The 21,724-nt window shown below is 29.5% G+C and overlaps 1 protein-coding gene across 1 annotated transcript; it reads left to right on the top strand.

The window, feature by feature from the left end:
• The first annotated feature begins 128 nt into the window (after window positions 1–128).
• LOC107450110 (uncharacterized) lies at window positions 129–21,152 on the top strand. The gene is made up of 5 exons (XM_016065846.5): window positions 129–247; window positions 3,499–3,910; window positions 10,269–10,616; window positions 16,974–17,116; window positions 20,399–21,152. The coding sequence occupies exons 2-5, from the start codon at window positions 3,513–3,515 to the stop codon at window positions 20,626–20,628; spliced, it is 1,119 nt and encodes a 372-aa protein (XP_015921332.3). The 5' UTR covers window positions 129–247; window positions 3,499–3,512; the 3' UTR covers window positions 20,629–21,152.
• The last annotated feature ends 572 nt before the right edge of the window (window positions 21,153–21,724 follow it).

Here is a 21,724-nt window from a genome sequence, read left to right as displayed (position 1 = left end):
CTTTCAAAAAAACAGAAAAAAAGTACGCTTTTTGATAAAAATAAAAGGACTGTTTGTAAAAGTCGCCGATTTTTTTCCTAAATATTTATGCAGAAGAGCTTTTTATCAATTTTCAATATCTTTTTTTCCCTAAGTGATGTTAGCAAGAGAGTCAACTGAATTCTTTGTAAGAGCCATTCGAAGCAAAACTAAGCTAACTGAAAGAGATCAAAGCGTCTTTTGGGACACATTATAAGAATTATATAAGGTCAGTAATTTCAAAGCTTTTTATTATTTTTACAATTATTGATATTTAATTAGATAAACGAATTAATGAATCATTCGTTAATTTAATTAATTAACGGATAATTGTTTTTTTTTCTTTGCTTGCTTCACTGTGATATGTGTCATTGTATTGTATTACTTCTTACCAATTTTTTAAATTAGATTTCTTTTTCGAAATGGAAAGAAAATGCTATCATTACTTTTCCTATTATTTTTGGTCAAGAACAGCTCGAAAATTTTGAAGAATATGCTTTTGAAATTTTTTTCAGAAGATTTTTCTTATAATTTTCTGTTCTCTTTTTCTTCTCCAAAAATAAACGAATTCCGTCTTAAATTGGGTCTATTTTTAAGCATTTACAGAAAAAGTAGCAGGAAAAGAAATAAAAAGATAAAAAAAAGTGTCCCTTCGCTAATATCCAAATAAGAAACTACAACTATTACTTAACAAACTACAATGTTTCACCGAAGGATTTGTTTATTAGCAAATAAGTGTGAAAAACACGATAAAATTGTAGTTTATAGAAAAAAAAATATATTTCTAAAATATTCGTTAAATTAATAACGATATAAAAGTTTCAAAGACTACGCTTTTCAAATAGACGGAAAAGGAGAAAATAATTATATATTTGTCATAATAATTGAAAAAGTCATAATAATTGTCATAATAATTGAAATACATTGAAAAGAAGTATTATACATTTGACATAAGGACACATCATTTTCGAAAAATCAGATGGGGGGGGGGGATATTCGGTGGTGATAGAAGTTTATTGTCTGAGTGGTTTGTATTTTTCGTTTCAAATCTGAAAAAAAAAATATTTTCCTCCTATTAATTTTTTAAGAATGATGCACTTTAGTAATTTTTTTAAAATTTGTTCTATTATTTCTTAATTTTAGTTTTGTGTCTGATAATTTGTTCGCTGCCAAAAGTGATCGAAATTTCTTTTGATTGATGATTAAATTGCTTACAGCATTTATGCAACAGTACTTATGCATTTATGCAACTTATATTGGTATTTGGTGCAGAGCTTCATTTAAAATTCGAACCCTCTAGCTAGTCGAAAAAGGATAAAAATTTGAATTGTAGATAATAAGGTAAAAAATTTTGGTTATAGTAGTTAGAAAATGAAACAAACTTGTACTGTAATTCTGAAAGTTCGAAAAGTGAGTAGAATTTCGGTTAAGGATAAATTATATAAGGTTAAAAAATAAAAATACAATAAAAGGACAATAAATTTTGATAAAAGAACAATAAATTTTGCTTTTAGCGGTCAAGACGCTTGAATTCATCTGATACAGAGCTTCATATGAAACTGAGCACTTCATATGAAATTGATCTGTGAGGGAAGTAGTCGAAATTTTGATTGCAATATTCAACTCTCACAGACAAGAAAGTGAGTAATAAAAGACATAGAGAATACACCTAAGTTGCATACTTTAGAAGCAACGCTAGGTATAATAAAAGTAAAGAAGATGCTATACCACGGGAAAAATTTTTCATGGCAAATTCTGTTTCATGTCCATTGATATGGTGTAATTTGAAGTACGAAAAAAGTGAGTTCAGCAAACCTAGAGTGAATCATAAAGCTTCAAACGCTGAAAATAATTTTAAAAGTATCAACATGCAAACAAATTATGGCAGAATTATTTCCCCACAGCGTAATACTGAGCAATCCCGCCATAATTTGTTCGCATGCTGTTACTTTGAAAATTATTTTCAGTATTTGGAAAATCATATTTTACTCTAGATTTACCCGAATTCACCTTCACTATCTTTAAATTTTAAGTTATAAATGAGCCGCTCAGAAGCCAATGCGGTTAAGTCCATTTTTTGATATTTTCTGATTTTTGGAAATTTTGATGAAATAAATAATAATCTTCTTAGTTATTAAAGGATTTGCTCGTTGGTTACTTTTTTCTAGGTTAGACAGCTATTTTTTTAATAGCTTCTGAATATATTGTATAATAATTTCAGAAGCCATTGTGAATAAGTCCACCTTTTATCAATATTTTTTTACATAAACTTTGAAATAAAAATTAAATTCTTCTTCTTCTTTCGATATTTGTTGGCAACACTAAAAAACAAGAAATTCGTAGTAACTCAGGGCTGCCAGACGTAGTATTTTTAATAATACGGTAGTATTTTTCACCAAAAAAAAGGGGTATGTTATTTTTGGTAGCATTTTTTTAAAATGTGGTATTTTTGGTTTTTTTTTAATTTATTTAATTTTTATTTCCTGAAACAACGAAAAGTGCCACTCTAGTTTTGAAGTAAAAAACAATTTTTGAAATAATCCAACAGTTTATTTTCTATTAGTCACTGCATCTAGTGATGATTGGGAAAAACAAAAGTTCGTTTATACTAATAGACTATAATATAAATTCTTTCTTATGCACTTTGATTAAGTAGATTTTACGTTAAACATAAAACTTATGACAATAAATGTTATTTTATTATTTTTTGCATAAATTTCTTATCTTTTTTAGCTGCCAAAAGGTATAAGTCCTAAAATTTTTAAGATGCTGTCATTATTTCAATAAATACTTACGTTTTTATTTACACATCCTGTACATATCTTGTTTTTTTGCAGAGTTTACACCTCGAAAAAAGACTTTATACACTTTTCCAATTAAATTAATAAACCAAGAATTTTAGAAACTAATGTATCAAAAAACATTAATTTTCTCAATTTTTGTGTTTTGGACTTAACCGCATTGGCTTCTGAGCGACTCAAATGTCATTCAAAGAGAATTTGCAATGAAGGATTTCTTCTTAGGAAGATGCCATATCATGGGAGAAACTTTTTGTCGCAATTTTTCTTTTCATCTCCAATACTAATTTCATACTTAAAAGAAAGAAAAAATGAGTTTTGGCAAATTTAGAGTAAACCATGAAGTTTCAATTGCTGAAAAAATGAATTCAAAATATAAAAATGCTTACAAATTTTTTGAGGAAAACTTCTCCATTGCGTAATCCTAAGTTATTTCCTCATAATTTATTTTCATTTTGATATTTTAAAATTTTCTTCTCAGTATTTGGAATTTCATGGCTTACTCTGTATTTGTCTGAACTCACTTTTTTTATACTTAAAATTTTAAATTAGTTATGGAGGTGAAAGAGAATTTGCGACGAAGCATTTTTCCCGAGGTATGGCGTCCTTAAAAAGAATCTTTTTAAGTTTAAAATAAATGATTCTTTACTTTTACTCATGTCATGGTATATTTTATTTTCAGGTTAATATCAAATAATGTTGATTGCTTTATTTCTTATAACTTCCTATGGAATAGGAGTGTTTGGGGGCTCAATATGCCCACCACGAAATCGAATATATCCGTGCAGATGTATCAATATAGAAAATGACAATAAAGATTATCATACCATCATTAGTTGTCAAAAATTACAAGATGTCACCACTTTAGAAAGAATTTATCCTACGCTCATGAATATGGAAATAGATAAATTTGTAATAAGTGATTCTTTTTTATTGGAAAACAGTTTGAAAGAAGGGGCTCAAAGTAAAAGTAATCTCCCCTCTGATTGGTTTACTCTAACTTGGATAAAAGAACTGGAAATTATTGATTCAAATTTATCTTCGTGTTTTGGATGTGAAGCGAAGATGCCCTGTAGAAATCACTTCACAACTAAGTAAGTATAATTTCTATTTATTGATAGTTCAAGGCAGTGTCAAGAAAAATCAGCTATTTCTACACTTTTTCTCTTTAGTTATAAGTTGAAGCAAAAAGATAATTATTTAGTTTGCACATCTGATAGTGCTAGGTTATAAGAGGACTCTATACCTCGGGAGAAACCTTTCGTCGCAAATTCTCTTTCACCTTCATAGCTAATTTAAAATTTAAAATGCAAAAAAGATAAGTTCAGGCAAACCTAGAGTAAGACAAGTTTTAATAGCTGAAAAAAAACTCAAAATATCAAAATTCGAGCAAATAATTGGAAATAATTGATATTTTGAAAATTTCTTTTCAGCAATTGAAACTTCATGGCACACTCTAGGTTCGCCTGAACTCACTTTTTCTATACTTCAAATTAATTATGAAGGCAAAAGCGAATTTGCTACAGAAAGCTTCTCCCGTGGTATGGCATCCTCTTTAATGATTTACCAATGAAGTGTGAGCGAAATGAAAATGACTCTGAGTTACACGGAAATAAGAAAAATTGTCATTAAAATCATTTCACTTCAAGCTTATTTTCATGAGTAAAATATTTGTGACTACCAAGACTAATTAACAGATATAACATATATATTTGTTTGGAAAATTTTGTACAACTACGTTTTTTTAGCAAAAGCAAAAGAATAAACTATAAAGCTTTTATTACAATTGTGTGTACCTCAAAGTACAAACAATTGTTTACGTTCTCTCGTTAACCAGTGAATTGTTAATTAACTGGTTCACTACCGGATTACATACAGTCCTAAAGAAAATGAAGATATTTTAAAATGTCAACGTGGTATACTTGGAATTTACCTTCAGAAGAGCAGCATAGCAACTATTTTTTAATTAATTATAATTTATAATTATTTATTTGTATTTAGACTGCCACCAATACTCACGGTAAACTGCAATGTGGTTAGAACAACAGATTACGAAGCTGATTGAAACAGTCTACTAATGTTAAATATAAAGCATGGGCTTCGCAGGTTTCCATTATTTGAGTGGGACGAAAAATAATACACATATGATACATGTATTGGGCCGGGATAGCCTGGTCGGTAGGGCGTTGGGCCCATGTCCGAGAGTTCGTGGGTTCGAACCCCGTCGGCCGAAGACTCCCCGTGTAGTAAAGTGACTGATGCACGTTAAATATGTCTAGTCGCAAAAGTCTTCCATGTTCCCATAACAAATCAATACCTCTGGGGGTACTGGATTGGAGATCGATCGTTCTCTGATATAGGTCAAAATTACGATCTGTGAATGAATGAATGGATGTATAAATGGGTCCCCTGTAAACGGGTGCGACGTATGGTGTGGCAGAAGTCGAATTCTTGCACATAGATGGCGCTACTGGAAAACAAGAACAATCGCGCCCCCTCTGCCTAAACAGGCATACGTCAACAACAATACATGTATTGCACTCATATATTGTATAATACATATATTGTAGGATGGTTGCCTGAATTTAAATAATAACAAACTTCCTAAAACAGGAAGAAATTACTGGTGTATCCCTCCGCAAATGTTATGCTTAAGAAGTGATGTGTGAACAGGCTTAATATCCCAGGAAGTTTTATTATTTTGACTTTTTATCAAGTTTACGCGAAGTTTTACCATTTATAAGATTTTCTGTAATTTATAAATTCTGTCCCGTTGTGAGCCGAAAACAAATTTAAGAAAACTAATACCACAACATAAATAAAGTGTAAGGTTTACCATGTTTTGAGTGTTATCCCATATTTGGCTATAATTGTGTGAAATATCACAGGTAGTTATTTTTCTGGTAAAATCATGGCATGCTTGCGAGGTCATCTAATTTCTCTAGCTATTTGTTTTGCTATTTGTTATCTAGCTATTTAGCTATTTGTTTGGACATCTAATTTCTCTAGCTATTGAAAAAAAAAAACACTTAATATTGTGAGCACTACAAGTAAAATAATATTGAATAGCGAGTTTTTCCAAGCTAAGGCTTAAAATCAATCAGAAGTAGTAATCCGGAAATCTTACGACGAATTTTAACCCCTAGCACAACCTGTGCTTAGTTTTTCACTGTCAACTATCCATAGTTAGAGCTTTGGTGGTTCAGGGGGTAGAGCTTTTTTTTCGTACATTACGTTTTTAAAGCTTTTCATTTAAAATATAATTGGCAACTGGGTGATTCTTTTTAAATATGACAATTCGGACAAAATAATTTCTTCAAATTTAAAGTCTTCAAAATAATCTAAAATTTTTTTGCATACTTCTTTAGTTACACTTATTAATATTTTACAGACAGCAGTGTAGTTTATTGACATTTGCTCAAGAAAAAGAATTAAATAGAAATTCACCAAATCTTGAAAGCCAGGAAAATGACATATTAGCTTAGATGTTTAAGAAACAGTCATTTTAAGTTAATTGTAAGTAACTCAACTTAAGCCTTTATGTTTGATGGACCTTAAATTGCTTAAATTAATTCTTTTTATCCACTGCAGAGAGAATAAAAAAATTTTTGTTGCTGATATGTACAGTATAAAATTGTGTTTAATAACCAATCATTAAATAAATAAATAACTTTGATTGCATCCAAGCATATTACAATCATGCATAAACTTGGTATTAGGTTAATATTTGTTTTCCCTCCTTACTGTATTAGCAGTTAAAGAAAATTTCTGGTAACACTTCAATGTCCTGGCATTTATAAGCAAGGAAAATGACAGCCAGGATAATGACAAATTCGCCATTTTATACCATATAACTTTACTTTAATTTAATATTTTGGCCTAATACGTTTATATACTGCAAAAAACAACAGTATTTTTTAAAATTACTCAGATAAATCTATGTAGCTTATCTTATTAATGACTTCAAGAAGCCAGAAAAATGATAACACAAAAATCTACTCACCTTGAAAAATTTTTTGAAATAGATTTTGAACCAGAAAATTCGTTCGTTATTCATGCAACAAGACATGTTCATATAGGAGGCTATCTAATCAATCTATTAACATAAGATATTAATTGCTGGCTCTATCTATTTTGGTTATAAGCCACAAAGTAAAAGTAGCCAGGAAAATGATAGATTTTCTTGGGACAAAAAAATTATTGCCGGAAAAAATATTTTAAACGAAAGTTTTGTAAATAATACCCTCTGCGTATATTCTTGAAATGCTTACACCGGTTGAGATAAAAAAAAATTAGATATTGAAAATTTATGGGAAGTTTTGAAGCTAGTTATTACTGGAAACATTGCTTGTGACATGCCAGAAACATGAAATTTTGAAGTTCAATAAATTTTTTTAACTACACAAAACAGTCAATGCTAGTGCAAAGTCATTTTAAAATGCTAACAGCAATGCTATTTATTAATTTTTTAAGAAAAAAAGTTCTTTTAATATTATAGTATTAGATCTTGGAGCAAGAGCAGTGAATTGTCATATTTCGTGAGAATCACCCAACTATTCCATAAAAATAATTTTTAAATTTCTCAAAGTATAAAAAAAAAATAATAGTTCGATAGAAATCAGTATGTTCATGATCATTTTAAAATTTGTTTTATGAGGTTAAAATCTATTTTAAATTCTTTAAAAGTTCTACTAAAATTTGTCAACATTAAACCATAAAAAATTTGATCTTTAACAACAATTATTAAAATTTAATTTATATAGTGAGTAATGCTACCACTCTGATCAATGTTAAAAAGCGTACGCTATTTGTAGTTATCAATAAATTCATTGTTCAAAAAATAAAACTGAATGAATCATCAACAATATCAGCAAAAATGATGCGTAGTTATAAACAAGACGACATTAATGTACAATATAATCAACTTACTCACCATACATTATCTTACAATTTACATTAGAAGAAATCCGTTACACCTAGTTTTTTTTCTTTTTAAATCATACTTTTTTCCTCCATAGTCATAACGATATGATTTCTTGACGCAGTTCATCGTCATTATTATTGAGAGCAAAAATCCGAGTGTCACGAAAATTTTCTGTAACGTCAGCAGTTAGAATACGTTTTTTTTCTTTTCATTATTACTCTAATTATTCTTATTTTCATTCATTTCAGTGACTTCTTCTTTTACAATATAGCCATCTCTTACCTCTACTTTTGTCTCCAATCAGTTCGTGTATTTTTCTTATTTTTACGTAGAAAAAAAAAGCCTTTAAGTAAATTTACAAACACAGGCCAGTCATGAAAGTTGTAGGTGACTTGCAATAGCGGAATTGTCAAATGTTTCTCTATGAATACTTAAAAATGTTTCTTTTAAAATGACTCGAGTGTGATGGCCGGCGAGGAATATATCATATAAGTTAAGGTTCAAGTGTTGAAATGAGTTATTCTACAGATTATCTTGCTAGTGTGCCGATTAACTAGGTTAATCCGTTAAAGTGCCGAAAATAACTACATAGAAAATTTGACATTGCTTGTCAAACACTCGTTAAAGTGAAAATACGTTGTGAGCTCGTTAAAGTGAAAAATGCATTGTTAAAAATGTCTTGTTAATCTGCACATATTAACGTATTCAATTGAAAATACTTTAATGTGTGAAGATTAACTACGGTGAGTCGTTCATTTGTGAAAAAAATTGGTTCATGACTCAAATTACTTAGATAATCTACTATCTGCCCAGATAATCTGTACATTACCTATCCAACACTCGTTAAAGTGAAAATACGTGTCTGTATGCTGAAATTACCATAACATAATTTATATATTTTTCGCTATCTAAAATGCTGCAATCAAACAATCAATGCATTAGTTGATGGAATCAATGTTCAATCAGTTTGAAAAAAATAATTCAAAGAATCATATGGTTTAAAATATTATAACAATTAAGGAAATAAACATAAAGCTATAAAAATTTCGGTATTTAAAGAATCAAGTCAATACAATCAACAAATTAGTTGATAGAATGAGGGAAACAAACTTTTAAGCCTTAACGGTTCGGAGACCGTTATTTTTAGCTCATTATCTAGGTGAATTGCGAAAACTCTTGATTCCGCACTTTAACGAACCACTTTATTTAGACTAGTACAGTAATGATCAATTGAAATTATCGTAAATTCACGATCAATAGAGATACACCCTTCGAAGATACACCCTGAAATAAAATTCTTGCTAGTTACTGATGGCCATTGTTCGGAAATGGCTCTTCAGTAGTTTATCCAAACATGCATGCATACATCTACATAAACATCAGAATTTTCCATCGTTTAGAGGTGGTTGTTTAAAGAGGTTTAACTGTATTTTAATATCAAGGTGCATTAATTTAAATATGCAATTTTCCGAAGTTTAATAATATCTACATTAAAGTAGGACCAGTGTTCCTTTTTCTAAGTTTTGTGTTTTCTCTTTGCTGTTGCTTTACTGTTGAAAATTTTGGTGTATATTAACCATAATGTTGTTTAAATTCGCTGTTACCTTAATATGGTGCAAAATTGATCCTAAATATCGTATTTATTAAAGTAAGTGCATAACACTGTGGTTAGACTTGAACGAAAACAAGGTTATGCTTCACACATCATTCAGGTAGCAGCAAATTTACTCTCAGTATTATGGTCCCAGTTACTGATACTATGGTTCAACGTTAAGTTTTTTTTTTCTGAAAGTATACATCAATATTATGTCACGTAACATTATAGGTATAATATAGAGTTCAGCGAGAAGATTTTTTTAGTATAATTACGTAAAATCGTTACCTTAAAATTTATAACCTAACATATTTTTACTTATAAAATTTGAACAGCTTTCAAAAATTACAAATAAAATAAATGCCATGATGAAAGCGACTTAGTGTTTCTTAGGGTTAAGTTTATTTAAATTTAGTAAATTGTTTCACCTTTTTGTAGAGTAATCTCAGAATGAGTAAATAGGGATACTTTTGCTGATTTTATACAGGTGAGGATTAGAACCAGTTTCAATTAAAAATGTTTCATTAATCCTTCCTCTCTTTCATAATCCTTCATCTCTCTCTTAATAATTAATTCATCCTCCATCTGTTTCACAAGGAAAGTTCTCCACAAAATAGTTGCCATATTAAGGTTATGGGAAAAAGATTTCCAAACATTAAATTTTGAAATTCATGAATTATAAACAGTTGATAATAATCGAATGAAAACAAATAATATATTTTTTAAGTTGTCCGAATCAGTTTTTATCGAACAAATGTGCCTAATTTTTTGTTAATTTCTTGTCTGTCTATTTTTGCCTGATAGATTATAAGCAAATAAGAAATGCATAAAATAAAATTTATTTTAATTATAATGAAACAAAACTCTGTATGACAATTTATTCAAATAATATTTTTGAATTAATGAACAGATTTGTCTATTTTTCTATTTACAGGATTGAAATAACAAATAGTTCTTCCGCAAACAAAATATGTCTTCTTTGCAATATTCCAATCAGGGAAGAAGAAATTTCATCAGAACCCTCTCGACTATATTGTCTTAAGCAGTTAAAGGAATTTCATTTCACTCATGGGAAGCTATCTTCAATCAACAATAACTTCTTTCCTAAAAAAGTAGAAAATTTGATAACCTTAAATTTTAGTTACAATGAAATACGACTGATTTATAGCAGTGTATTTAATAGTTTTCCAAACCTAGAAGAGCTTGATTTATCCCACAATGCACTTACAAGCATAGAAGGAATATTTACCGAACAAACAGGGTTGGAGCTTCTCGATTTAAGGTAATAAAGCTTTCATTATGTTTTTTCTGGAGTAAAAAGTAATGTTCTTTAATTGAATTTTTCTCTTTATGCATATATATATATATATATATATATATATATATATATATATATATATATATATATATATATATATATATATATATATATATATATATATATATATATATATATATATATATATATATATATATATATATATATATATATATATATATACAGTGGAACCCCGATTTTACGTTGTCCGTGTCGTACGTTATCCCGCTTCTTACGTCATTTTCTGCTGATCCGTGAAAATTGCCTATACCGATAATGTTAAAAAATACCGGATTTTGCGTTACTCCTTTTATGAAAATCCCGCTTGATGCGTTTTTCTACAAACAGATCAAAAAAAGTTTTTTTATTCTATTCGAAATGGTTTTACTAATTTTTCCATGCTAGCATGCCAAATGAGATTTTCAGTCGGTTTTGTTTGAGTTTGAACGATATAGCATTTTTTCTCATTTTCGAAACCTTAGTCATCGTGTTCTTTTCTCGAAAGAAGATGTCGAAACGAAAAGGCTTTTCTCTGGTCGAAAAGGCTGAAATCACCAAAAAAGCTAAAGAATTTCATGGCACCAAAGTTGATCTTGCTAAATCTTTGGATATTGCTTATTCAACTTTGCAAATGATTTTAAAGCGGAAGCTTCAGTAAAACTAAACGCTGAAAAACTCGGAAAATATGCCAAGAAGAGAAAAACCCTTAAAACATCTCCCTATGATGAGTTAGAAAACATTTTAATTAACTGGTTCAAGGAAGCCAGAGCAGCAAAGATTCCTATAAATGGATCCATCCTGAGAGAAAAGGTGCTTGAAATTGCTGAAAGGCTTAAACTCCAAGGCTTCAGTGCATCAAATGGCTGGATCGATCGATTAAAAAAAAAAGAACAATTTATGCTTCAAATCTATCTGTTGCGAATCCGATAGTGTGGATATGACAATTGTGTAACAGGGGAAAGAAGAAACTCTGCCAAATTTATTAAAGGGCTATAATCCAAGAGACATATTTAATGCGGACGAAACGGGATTGATTTTCAACCTATTGCCAAACAAGACATTGACAATTAAAGGTGAAAATTGCCATGGAGGAAAGCTTTCAGAAATGCGCTTTACTGTTTTGCTCTGTGCAAATGCCGATGGAAGCCAAAGGTTAACGCCTCTTGTGATCGGTAGAGCAGAGAAACCACGGTGTTTCAAAAATATCAAAAGTTTTCCTACCGATTACACTTCAAACAAAAAAGCAAGGATGACGCAAGCATTATTTAAAAATTTTCTTCGAAAACTGGATAAGAAAATGAATTTTCAAAAGCGCAACATAATTTTATTCCTAGACCAATGCACTGCTCACTTAAACCTTAAATCGAAAAACGTGCGAATAGAGTTTTTTCCAGTTAACTGTACGAGCAAACTTCAACCACTGGATTTAGGAATTATACGATCATTTAAAGAGAGTTGCCGGAAGCAACTGGTTAGAAAACCACTAATGTTTCTTGATTCTGGTGACTTTCAGGATGCTTCTAAGGCAAAAATTAATGTTCTTGAGGCTCTTAATTTGATATCTTCAGCTTGGGACAGTGTCGACCGAAAGTGCATTATCACTGGATTCAATAAAGCAGGATTTTCAATATCGGAGGGGGAGAGCGCTGTTGTTTTAGAAGAAGAAGAAGGTAGTACTGAAGTTGAGGACCTTCCGGAAGTCGATGATGCATACATCGACTGTGACACAGATATCATTGCTTCAGAAATCCCTTTCATAAGTGATTTAATGCCTGATTCCGACGATAGTGCTGATGATGAAATAACAGAAGAGGTGCCAACAGCTGATCAAGCGATACAAAGCATTAAAACTCTAAAACAATTTTTACTTGCAAATGTAAATCAAGAAGCAAATTTGCAAAGAATTGTTAGTATTGAACAAGCTGTATACAAGATTGTAGCTAGAAACGAAAAGCAAGTAAAGATTACTCATTTTTTCCATTAATTTAACTGGTAGGTGTCAATTTTTAAAAATATGCATAGATTTTTCTTAACCCCGATTTTACGTTATTCCGCTTCGAGCGTTTTTTATCGCTAGTCCGACGGAAAACGTAAAATCGGGGTTTCACTGTATATATATATATATATATATATATATATATATATATATATATATATATATATATATATATACTCCTTCGGGGGATGGTGTTTATCCACAGAATAATGCACCTTGTCATAACGGTCGAATCGTCGAGGAACATTCCAATGACTTTCAAGAACATTTCAGAACATTCCAGTGACTTGGCCCCCAAATTCACCTGACCTTAATCCAATAGAGAATTTGTGGTCCTACTTAGAAAACCAAATTCGTGCTGCCACGCTACCCCATCGCAATGTGAGGGAATTGCAGGACCAGTTGGTGAACGCTTGGTACCAGATACCTCAGACTACCTATCAGCACCTTGTGCAATCAATGCCACGGCGGGTGCTAGCAGTTTTCAGGGCTAAAGGTGGTTCTACATGTTATTAGCAGGGTGGTCATAATGTAATGGCTCTTCGGTGTATATCTGGCATTGAAAGGTTGTTGCTAACGAGGGTGAATACATTATTGATTAAAAATAAAATCTTGATATCAAACATCAAATGCACCGAAATGGCATTACATTACTTCGTTTTAATTTTACACCCAAGTAAATTAAATTAAGCTAATACAAGTCATTATAGTAGTTATTAAATGTTACATTAATTTTTTAAGTTTAAAAGGATTACCTTCAGAACGGTATAAGTAAGTCACTTATGATATTTAAAATGTTTTAAAGGTACCTACTTCTAAAATTTGAGTTATTTTAATTACTCTAACTCTTTGCTTACACAAAAATGGTTAATAATACTCATAGAAATAATATCTATCCTAGAACTTAGGTCTACCCTTCGTCTCCATTGCCTAGCTTGAAATGAGGGGGGAGGAGGAGTGTAATTGTGAACGCATTTGAAAAAATTACTTCATTTACATATCATCCAATTTTCAGAATTGTATAAGCTTAGCTGAAATAATTATATTTTTTTAGAATATGTATAGAATATATATATATATATATATATATATATATATATATATATATATATATATATATATATATATATATATATATATATATATATATATATATATGTATGTATTTATATATGTGTATTTATATATATGTATTTATACATAGATATATAGCGCAATAAAGTCAAAAGGATAAAAAGAAAAAAAACACGAAGAAAATTGAGAAAATTAATAAGTTTTATTTACTGTGCATAAGCTGTAAGTATATAGAACTAATAAAATAAGGTAAAAATATAGATATAGCATGTAAAATAATAAACATTAAGGAAAAGAGAAGAAAAGAAATTATTAAAATAAAATATTTAAAAAAAATTTAAAGAAAAATAATATATATATATATATATATATATATATATATATATATATTAAAAAGCTCGAAAACAAAAAAAATGAAAAGATATAATCTCTTCATTAGCTCAAACGATTATAGCCACAAAAAGGAGTGCTTTCTAATATTGTATCAATATAGCCAAAGCAAAATATATCAATACAATAGTGTCAGCAATCAATAGTGGAGCACACAAAAATATTGAAACGAAGTAGAATCTATTAAGTAAAAAATGTATCACGCAGAAAAACAGAAAATAAAATGTATAGATAAAACAAAAAACCGAAATCTGTAAAAAAAAGTAGCTAATTGAAATAAACTTACATGTACCGGAATCTTTCAAGAATGATTTAAAATATATTCGTAATAAGATTGCCAGATTACAAAATATGAAAACAGAAGTGCGTATATAGAAGTATTAAAAAAGTAAGCGTAATTAGATAAAAGCGTAAATAGAGGGATTTTGTTTTTTGGCGCGTTCTAACTGCAGTTCTGAAACTCATTTGATTTGTTGATTACCGAGGATTGGCTAAAAAAATGGATGTGCTCAAGGTAATAATATTATACTGAAAAATTAAGAGAAATTTATAATTAATAAGGTTGATATTCAATTATAAAATTTTAATGATTTTAGAAAATCAACATTTAAGTGAGAGAGGGGATGGGGAGAGGGAGAAACATGATTTGTCCGTATCGCCCAGATTTTTAGCAATGAATTTGCCCGAATTGGATTTGCACATGGTAAAAATATAAATTAGAAAAGAAGTTTTTAGTAAATAATTATTAATAATATACAATTAACTCAATGCATTTACATCGAATTTAATTACTTTAGTTGGTATCCATTGTTTTTTATCAAATTTTTAAAGAATTCGTCTTTTCGATAAATAAACATTGCTACATATTATTTTAATTCTATTCTTTTGATTAAAAGTGGTATTTAAATATGGATGATTTTAGAATTCCAAGTAATAAGTTTATTTATATTAAAATTGAAATAATTTCTTTTGTCGTATAAATCAACAAAACAGATATTTTTTTCTTTTTTAATACCCAAATTCAAAAAATTAAAAATAATGTTATCATCATGATTGCAAAGCAAGTTTAATTCCTCAGGGTGAATATTATTTAATAAAATTGTATAATCATGAAAATTAAAGATAATTAAATCATCAATAAATCTAAAAATAAATTTAATATTAAGAGTACAGTTTTTTTCATATAAGTGTAAAAATAAGTTAGCTAAGATGAAAAATTAGATCCATGTGATATTCTATCAATTTGAATAAGAATATATTTTTTATTGTAAAGATAATTATGTGACAAGAATTAATTCGAATTTTCCAACAATCAAAATCGTAATTACGGATATTTTTAAAAGCATAGTAATAACTCAAAAGAACATTTTTTAGTTTGGAAAGGGAAATGCTATTGATCCTGGAAATCAAAAGTCGCAATCGAGTTAACTTTATTTTGCTTAATAAATTCTAAAATCGGTTGATACCCATACCAGTGATAATCCTAGAAAAACCTCTTTTAATAATATTGTTAATAAATTAAGTAGTTAGAGAAAATAGCGCCCGGTTTAGTTTAGTAAGTATTAGACCCGCATGTGATTGTTCTAAATTTTATAGGAATTTTATGAAACTTTTGACTGATAATTAAGTAAAGAAATTGCTAATTTTAATTTCTAATCTCTCATACAAAGTAAAAAAAAATTTTATGATAATATTATTATTTAAATTACTAAGCTCAAAATTTTTTAAACTTCGTATTTAAAAGTTCAACATAGTAAGTTCAACAGAGTTCTGTAAAAAATTCTATGTTGGACTTTTAAATACGGAGTTAAAAAACTTTTAAGCTTGGTAATTTAAATAATAATATTATCATTAAAAATATTTTGGATTCATATAAAAGGTTAAAAATTAAAATGAGCAGCATAGAATTTCTTTACTTGATTATCAATCCAAAATTTCATAAAATTCCTATAAAATTTAGAACAATCACATGTGGGTCTATATGCAGAGTTGGTCTTATAAGCAGATGTGGGTCTTATATGCCAAGTTTAGTAAGATGAGAGACGACCTTGAGCAGAAAGCATCACATGAAAACATATGTTACATTTAAATAAATTTAGTGTACTTTGTTTTCTGATGCAAAATTTGAAATAAAAGTAAAAAAAATAAAACTCAAAATTTTAAAGCTTTCTTATTTTTGAAAAACTTTTTGAGTTTTGACGATATTCCATTTTTTTTTCTTTCTTACGATACCTAATAAGCTTGACTTCCAAGTGATTGATTTTTTTTGTCGTCCACGCAAAGTATTGCTTTTTCATTTAAATACACCTTAATTTGTATACATTTTAATCAAATTTTAATGTGATCTTTCTTTATGACTTTTCGTTAAATTTGCTAGAATAATTTTTAAACTAAAATTAAGAAACAAATGACAAAAAAATTAAGGATTATTTATATATTTTTCCTTTCTTCTCATGTTTTTCAGGTTTGCTAAATCCCATGTACTTTAGCAACATATTTGTAAATACTGAGAAAAAGTTACGGAGATTCATGTATTGGCTGCTATTTTTACGGCATCTAGTGTTCAAACATGTATTTTTTCCATTGCTGTTTAATGGTCCTCTAAACCTTCTCGCAACTAAATAAGAAAATAATAATTACGACAGGGTCCTCAAAACCTCTTAGTAAATAGATCTTTACTGAAAAGAGAGAGTATTGCATAATTTTCACATACCTAAAAGTTACAGATCAATCAGTTCACTGATATTTTTTAGAACTTTGAAAAAAGCCCTAAGACTAAAAATGTCGATAGATTTTAGATCATACCAGGTATTGAATGCTTAAATATCTAAATAATTTACTTTTATGCTTATTTATTACAGTTGGAATTCAATTCAAAGCCTATCGCCAGATTTCTTCACTCATTTATGGAATTTGAAGACTTTTAATATAAAATACAATCTTATTAAAACAATGGTCAAATGGAATGTAATTCCAAAGGGGTTGAAAAAAGTCGATTTTGAAGGTAGGTTTTTATTTAAAATCATATTTACTTAAGCCTATTTAAATAACTATAAAAATTTTAACAACTACAGTAGAACTCGGATTTTACGTCACCCGCAAATACGAATTTCAAACTTTCAGAGTCTTTCTAGCTTGTTAAGTTCTTTTTTACTTTATCATTAATGTAAAAAATTCCCTGAAATACCGACGAGTTGTAGTCTTGTGCAACTTAATTATACAAAAAGAAAAATAAACGCGTTAGAAGCTTTAATCTTAATATCGTTTGCCTGGAAAAACGTTTCTAAAGACTGTATTGTTAATGGTTTCAGAAAAGTTCCAATCGACACCCGAGTTTTTAGAACAAAATGTAGACACTGGCAACACATCAGGAATGATGAAAAACACTGAATCTTTTCACCTCCATCATTTATTAAAGCAGAAGTAATGGTGAGGTCCGATGGCTGAGTGGTTCGCTTCGCGCTCCCGTGCCAGAGGTCCTGGGTTCGATCCCCGGACTGAGCGAGGTTGACTCAGCCTTTCATCCCTTCAGTCGGTTGATAAATGAGTACCAAACATGCTTGGGAACTAAGCACTGGGGATTCCACTTTCGGCTGACCACCTGATCGGAACATCTTCTCCTGCACCTCAGATCCCAAGATTAAGAAAACTGAGATGGGCACAGTAGGCCCTGGCCCTCTATGGGCTGTCGCGCCACTGACTTTAGTTTAGAAGTAATGCAGCAGACACTGCAAATTTCTTTCCAAAGACATCAAGAGCAAGAGAGAGAAAGGGATGCCCTGGATTGTTGAAAAATTCATTGCGTTCTTTAAGACAAAATAAATAAATAAATAACTTTTGTTCTAATGATCATATCTTCACAAATTAAGTGCCAATCCGAATAGTTCAAAGAGGTGATTATTGATACACTAATCAGTTTGTGCAAATTATTACATAAGTTACAAAATTAAACACGAAAAGCGAAGTTTCTCTGAATAAAACTTTAGTTTTTCGAAGAATTTGGATTTTTCACCATCAAAATGTGGAAGGGGGTAGTTACAATCTGAAGAATATGATCTCTGGATATACAGTGAAACCTCCTGTAATGGACACTCCTGCAAAACGGACGCCTCTCAATACGGACATATTTTTAATTCCCCGGGAATCTTCTATGAATAAACCATTACGTACATTCTCCGCAAAACGGACACTCCCGTAACCGGACGCGGACAGTCATTTTTGTCCTGAAACGTTGTTTTTTATCTCTACAAACTGGACACTACTTTTTCTAAATAAATTGCAAGCTAAAAAAAATGCAACTTTTCACCATTTTTAAAGCATGTAAATAAAACTTTTTGCCTTATCCATAACTAAAAATATTGTTAAGCTATTTCACCACCGAAAAATCAATCTTTCTCCTGTCACCTTGCCTAATCTTTGTAAAGAAAAGAGAGAAAATGGTACTGCACTCCTGAAATAATTCTGACATCGGCATCTTTTGATCTTTTCATCTGGACCACACAGGTTATGAGACCCCTCAAGTTGAAATGACTTCTCTAAATTCTTCTTCCCCATTGAAAATTTCTTTAATTTTCTTATCAATTTGAAGACTGTATTTAACACAACTGGGGTAAAAAAAAGAGAACAGAAGTATAATCTTTGAGGTGTTTATATAAATGAAACATTTTTCAGACACTTGATAGCTGATCAATAGTGAATAATCATCTCCATAGGTCCTCATGACTTACAGGTATGCATTACTTTTTTTTCTGTGAATAATGGGAGGTTTATTTTCCAAGAAGGTATTAACCATGTTCCCTATCAAATGATAAGTAGGTGTAAGGGGATGTGAACCTAATAATTGAAACGGACTGAGGACAGTACGCTCCTATTTGGTATCATATGTCTAACTTGAGTATCTATGCTAATAGGAAAATTATATTTATTTATCTGTAGCTGCATCCAGAATTATATATTTATATCAAACTTCCTTATATATTCTTTTTTTATCTTTCTTATTGTTTAAATAAATATTCTTGTAGATATTTACAGTATCCTTTGTAGATATTATTTAATTATTTCTACATCTTTGAGAATATTCTAAAAACAATTTATGGTGTTAATTTTTGTTATTAGAGTACCCTTCCCGTAAACGGACAACTCTCATAAGCGGACAAATTTTTTGGTCCCATGAATGTCCGCTTAACGGAGGTTTCACTGTATTTAATAAGGAGAGCGGTCGAAAATCTGGGCCCCTCAATGGTTATTTTTTGCGTATTTTAACATACCTCGAGATAAGTGATTCGAATTTTTTTGTAACTAATTATAAAATTCGTTTATTCAAAAATAATTCCACCTAAAAAATAATTTTTAAAAATTTTTTATTATTCCGTTTAGTAATAATTAAAATTTTTTTGAATTGTCAGGTTTACTAATTTTCAGACCCACAAAAACAATGTGAATAAAATTAATCGAATAGTTCTTAAGAAATAAAAATGTAAAAATATAGATTTTTTGATGTTTTATCACTCTGGTTTCAAAATGTTACTACTATTAATTTGACTTCTATTGGAACATATATGGATTACCTGAATGAAAAGTGGACAAGTGCGGTAGTATCACAAATAACGTTATCATAACAGCTCCACTTATCAAGGTTACAAATTAAGGTAAAAGGAATGCATCACAGAAGAAATATAGATTAACGAGACTACAAGTAAGTATTTAAAGTGAGAGGTTATGTCCACTTCCGATCAACACGAAGTACAATTTTTACTTGCAGAAGGTGATTGCATCAACGTGTTATTCATGTAATATAAAGTTCTGCGTTATTGTTACTGATCGAGAAATTTGATTACATTTAATCACTTTATCAACAGCAGTAATAGATGCACGAGAAATTGCATCATTTGCTTGCCTTGGTCTTTGAAGGTGCTGATGAAGCTCTTCATTAAAACGTTTTTTACAGTCATTTATTCTAGACTTATAGAATGTGTTTCCAAAAACAGCAAACATTTGTATATATATATATCTGAATTACGCTCACCTTATACCACTTAAAATTTACCCACTGCATAATGTTCTATTCTGGATGCTTTCATCTTAGCATTACTTTACATTCACTTTAAATGCTCGTATGTTAACTGGTTAATTAATAATGGGCAATCTGTAGTGCACTTTTTCCCCTTCTATTTATGACTCCTGCAGTGTGAGGCTGCTATCGCTACAGTACTTTCTGACGCTATCGCGCGCTTTCCACTTTTTAATTGGGCAATGATATCTAACAAAATATTCATTTTATGAATAGGAAATTCCATACACTGTGACTGCAGGATTCGTTGGTTGAATAGTATATTAAGTGATGATATTGATTTTGCTGGCAATTGTGAATCCCCTGTAGGGTATCAAAACTCATCATTGCGAAGTATTTTGCCATTGTTAACCACAAGATGTAACTCCCCAGGACGAAAAAAAACATTAAGAAGACACAGAGGTGATGAAAAGATAACTATAGAACATGGTTTCAGAAATGTTTGAAAACGATAATTTTTTGCTTCGAATTCTGAAAGTAAATTTCTGAAATGCAGATGTTTTGGAATGCATAGATCATTAAGATGTCTTATAGATAAATAATAAATAAATAAATAACTTACAAAATTGATGATGCTTATTATGTTTCTCAAAACACCAGAAGAGTATGTGGTAAAAATCAAATGCTTTATTCCTTTCTGTATTATATCAGATTCATAAATTACAGTAAATAAAATTTGCAAGACTTTCTTAAAGGTTGTTTTTAGAAGATAGTTGTTACATGAAAAAGCTCTTTTTAGGAAATAATATGCCATTTTTAGGACTGCTGTGAATTAATGTGACTTAGATATTTAGTTAATTAATAATGCAAATTTTTAACATTTTCAGGCATTTTTGTAAAAATGAAAAATGTTTCTGTTCTAATTTTTTACTATGACATTTGATGTAAGTAATGATGTTAGTTATTTAGTAATGTAAATTTTTAGCATCTTTAGACATTTTTGTTGAAATAAAAAATTTTTCTGTTCTAATTTTTTACTGTGGCATTTGATGTAAATGAATATCTTGCAAAAATATTAAACAGAGTGAAAAATATAATCTTGGGATTTATTACATTATATTGTGATTACTATAATTTATTTAATGTTTTTTTTTCCTCAAATTTTACTAAATTTTAAGCAAATAATGAAATCTTAGTTTTACTATGTAATAATAATGTTGATCATTAACAATTATAATGATTATTTATAAAGTAATTTTTTTCCGAGTTTCTCGAAGTTTCCTGGTGGGATAATTCTACCAGCTTTCGACGGTTCTAGATTTATTGAAAAATCAATTGCCATACTCTTCATTGTGAGGGATTGATAAATTAAAATAGGCTGCAAATTTGAAGTTGTGATTAGCATTTACTACCCTTAATGAAAATACAATTTCCTTAGGATAGACAAAGTCATATCTTTTAGGCAAGTATTAATCTGAAAAAAATTCGCGATTGGAGTTATTTTTATGATCGATTTTATCGTAAAAACTGTTATTTTCCTGCAAATCAGATTTAAATAGTTTGCTGTTTTGGTTATATACTGATGGATTATTAAAATTGTAA

Source organism: Parasteatoda tepidariorum, chromosome 11 (genome assembly GCF_982258835.1).
Source record: "Parasteatoda tepidariorum strain Cologne lab strain chromosome 11, Ptep-v5.0, whole genome shotgun sequence".
NCBI classification, from domain to species: domain Eukaryota; kingdom Metazoa; phylum Arthropoda; class Arachnida; order Araneae; family Theridiidae; genus Parasteatoda; species Parasteatoda tepidariorum.
This window is presented reverse-complemented; position numbering and strand designations above follow the sequence as displayed.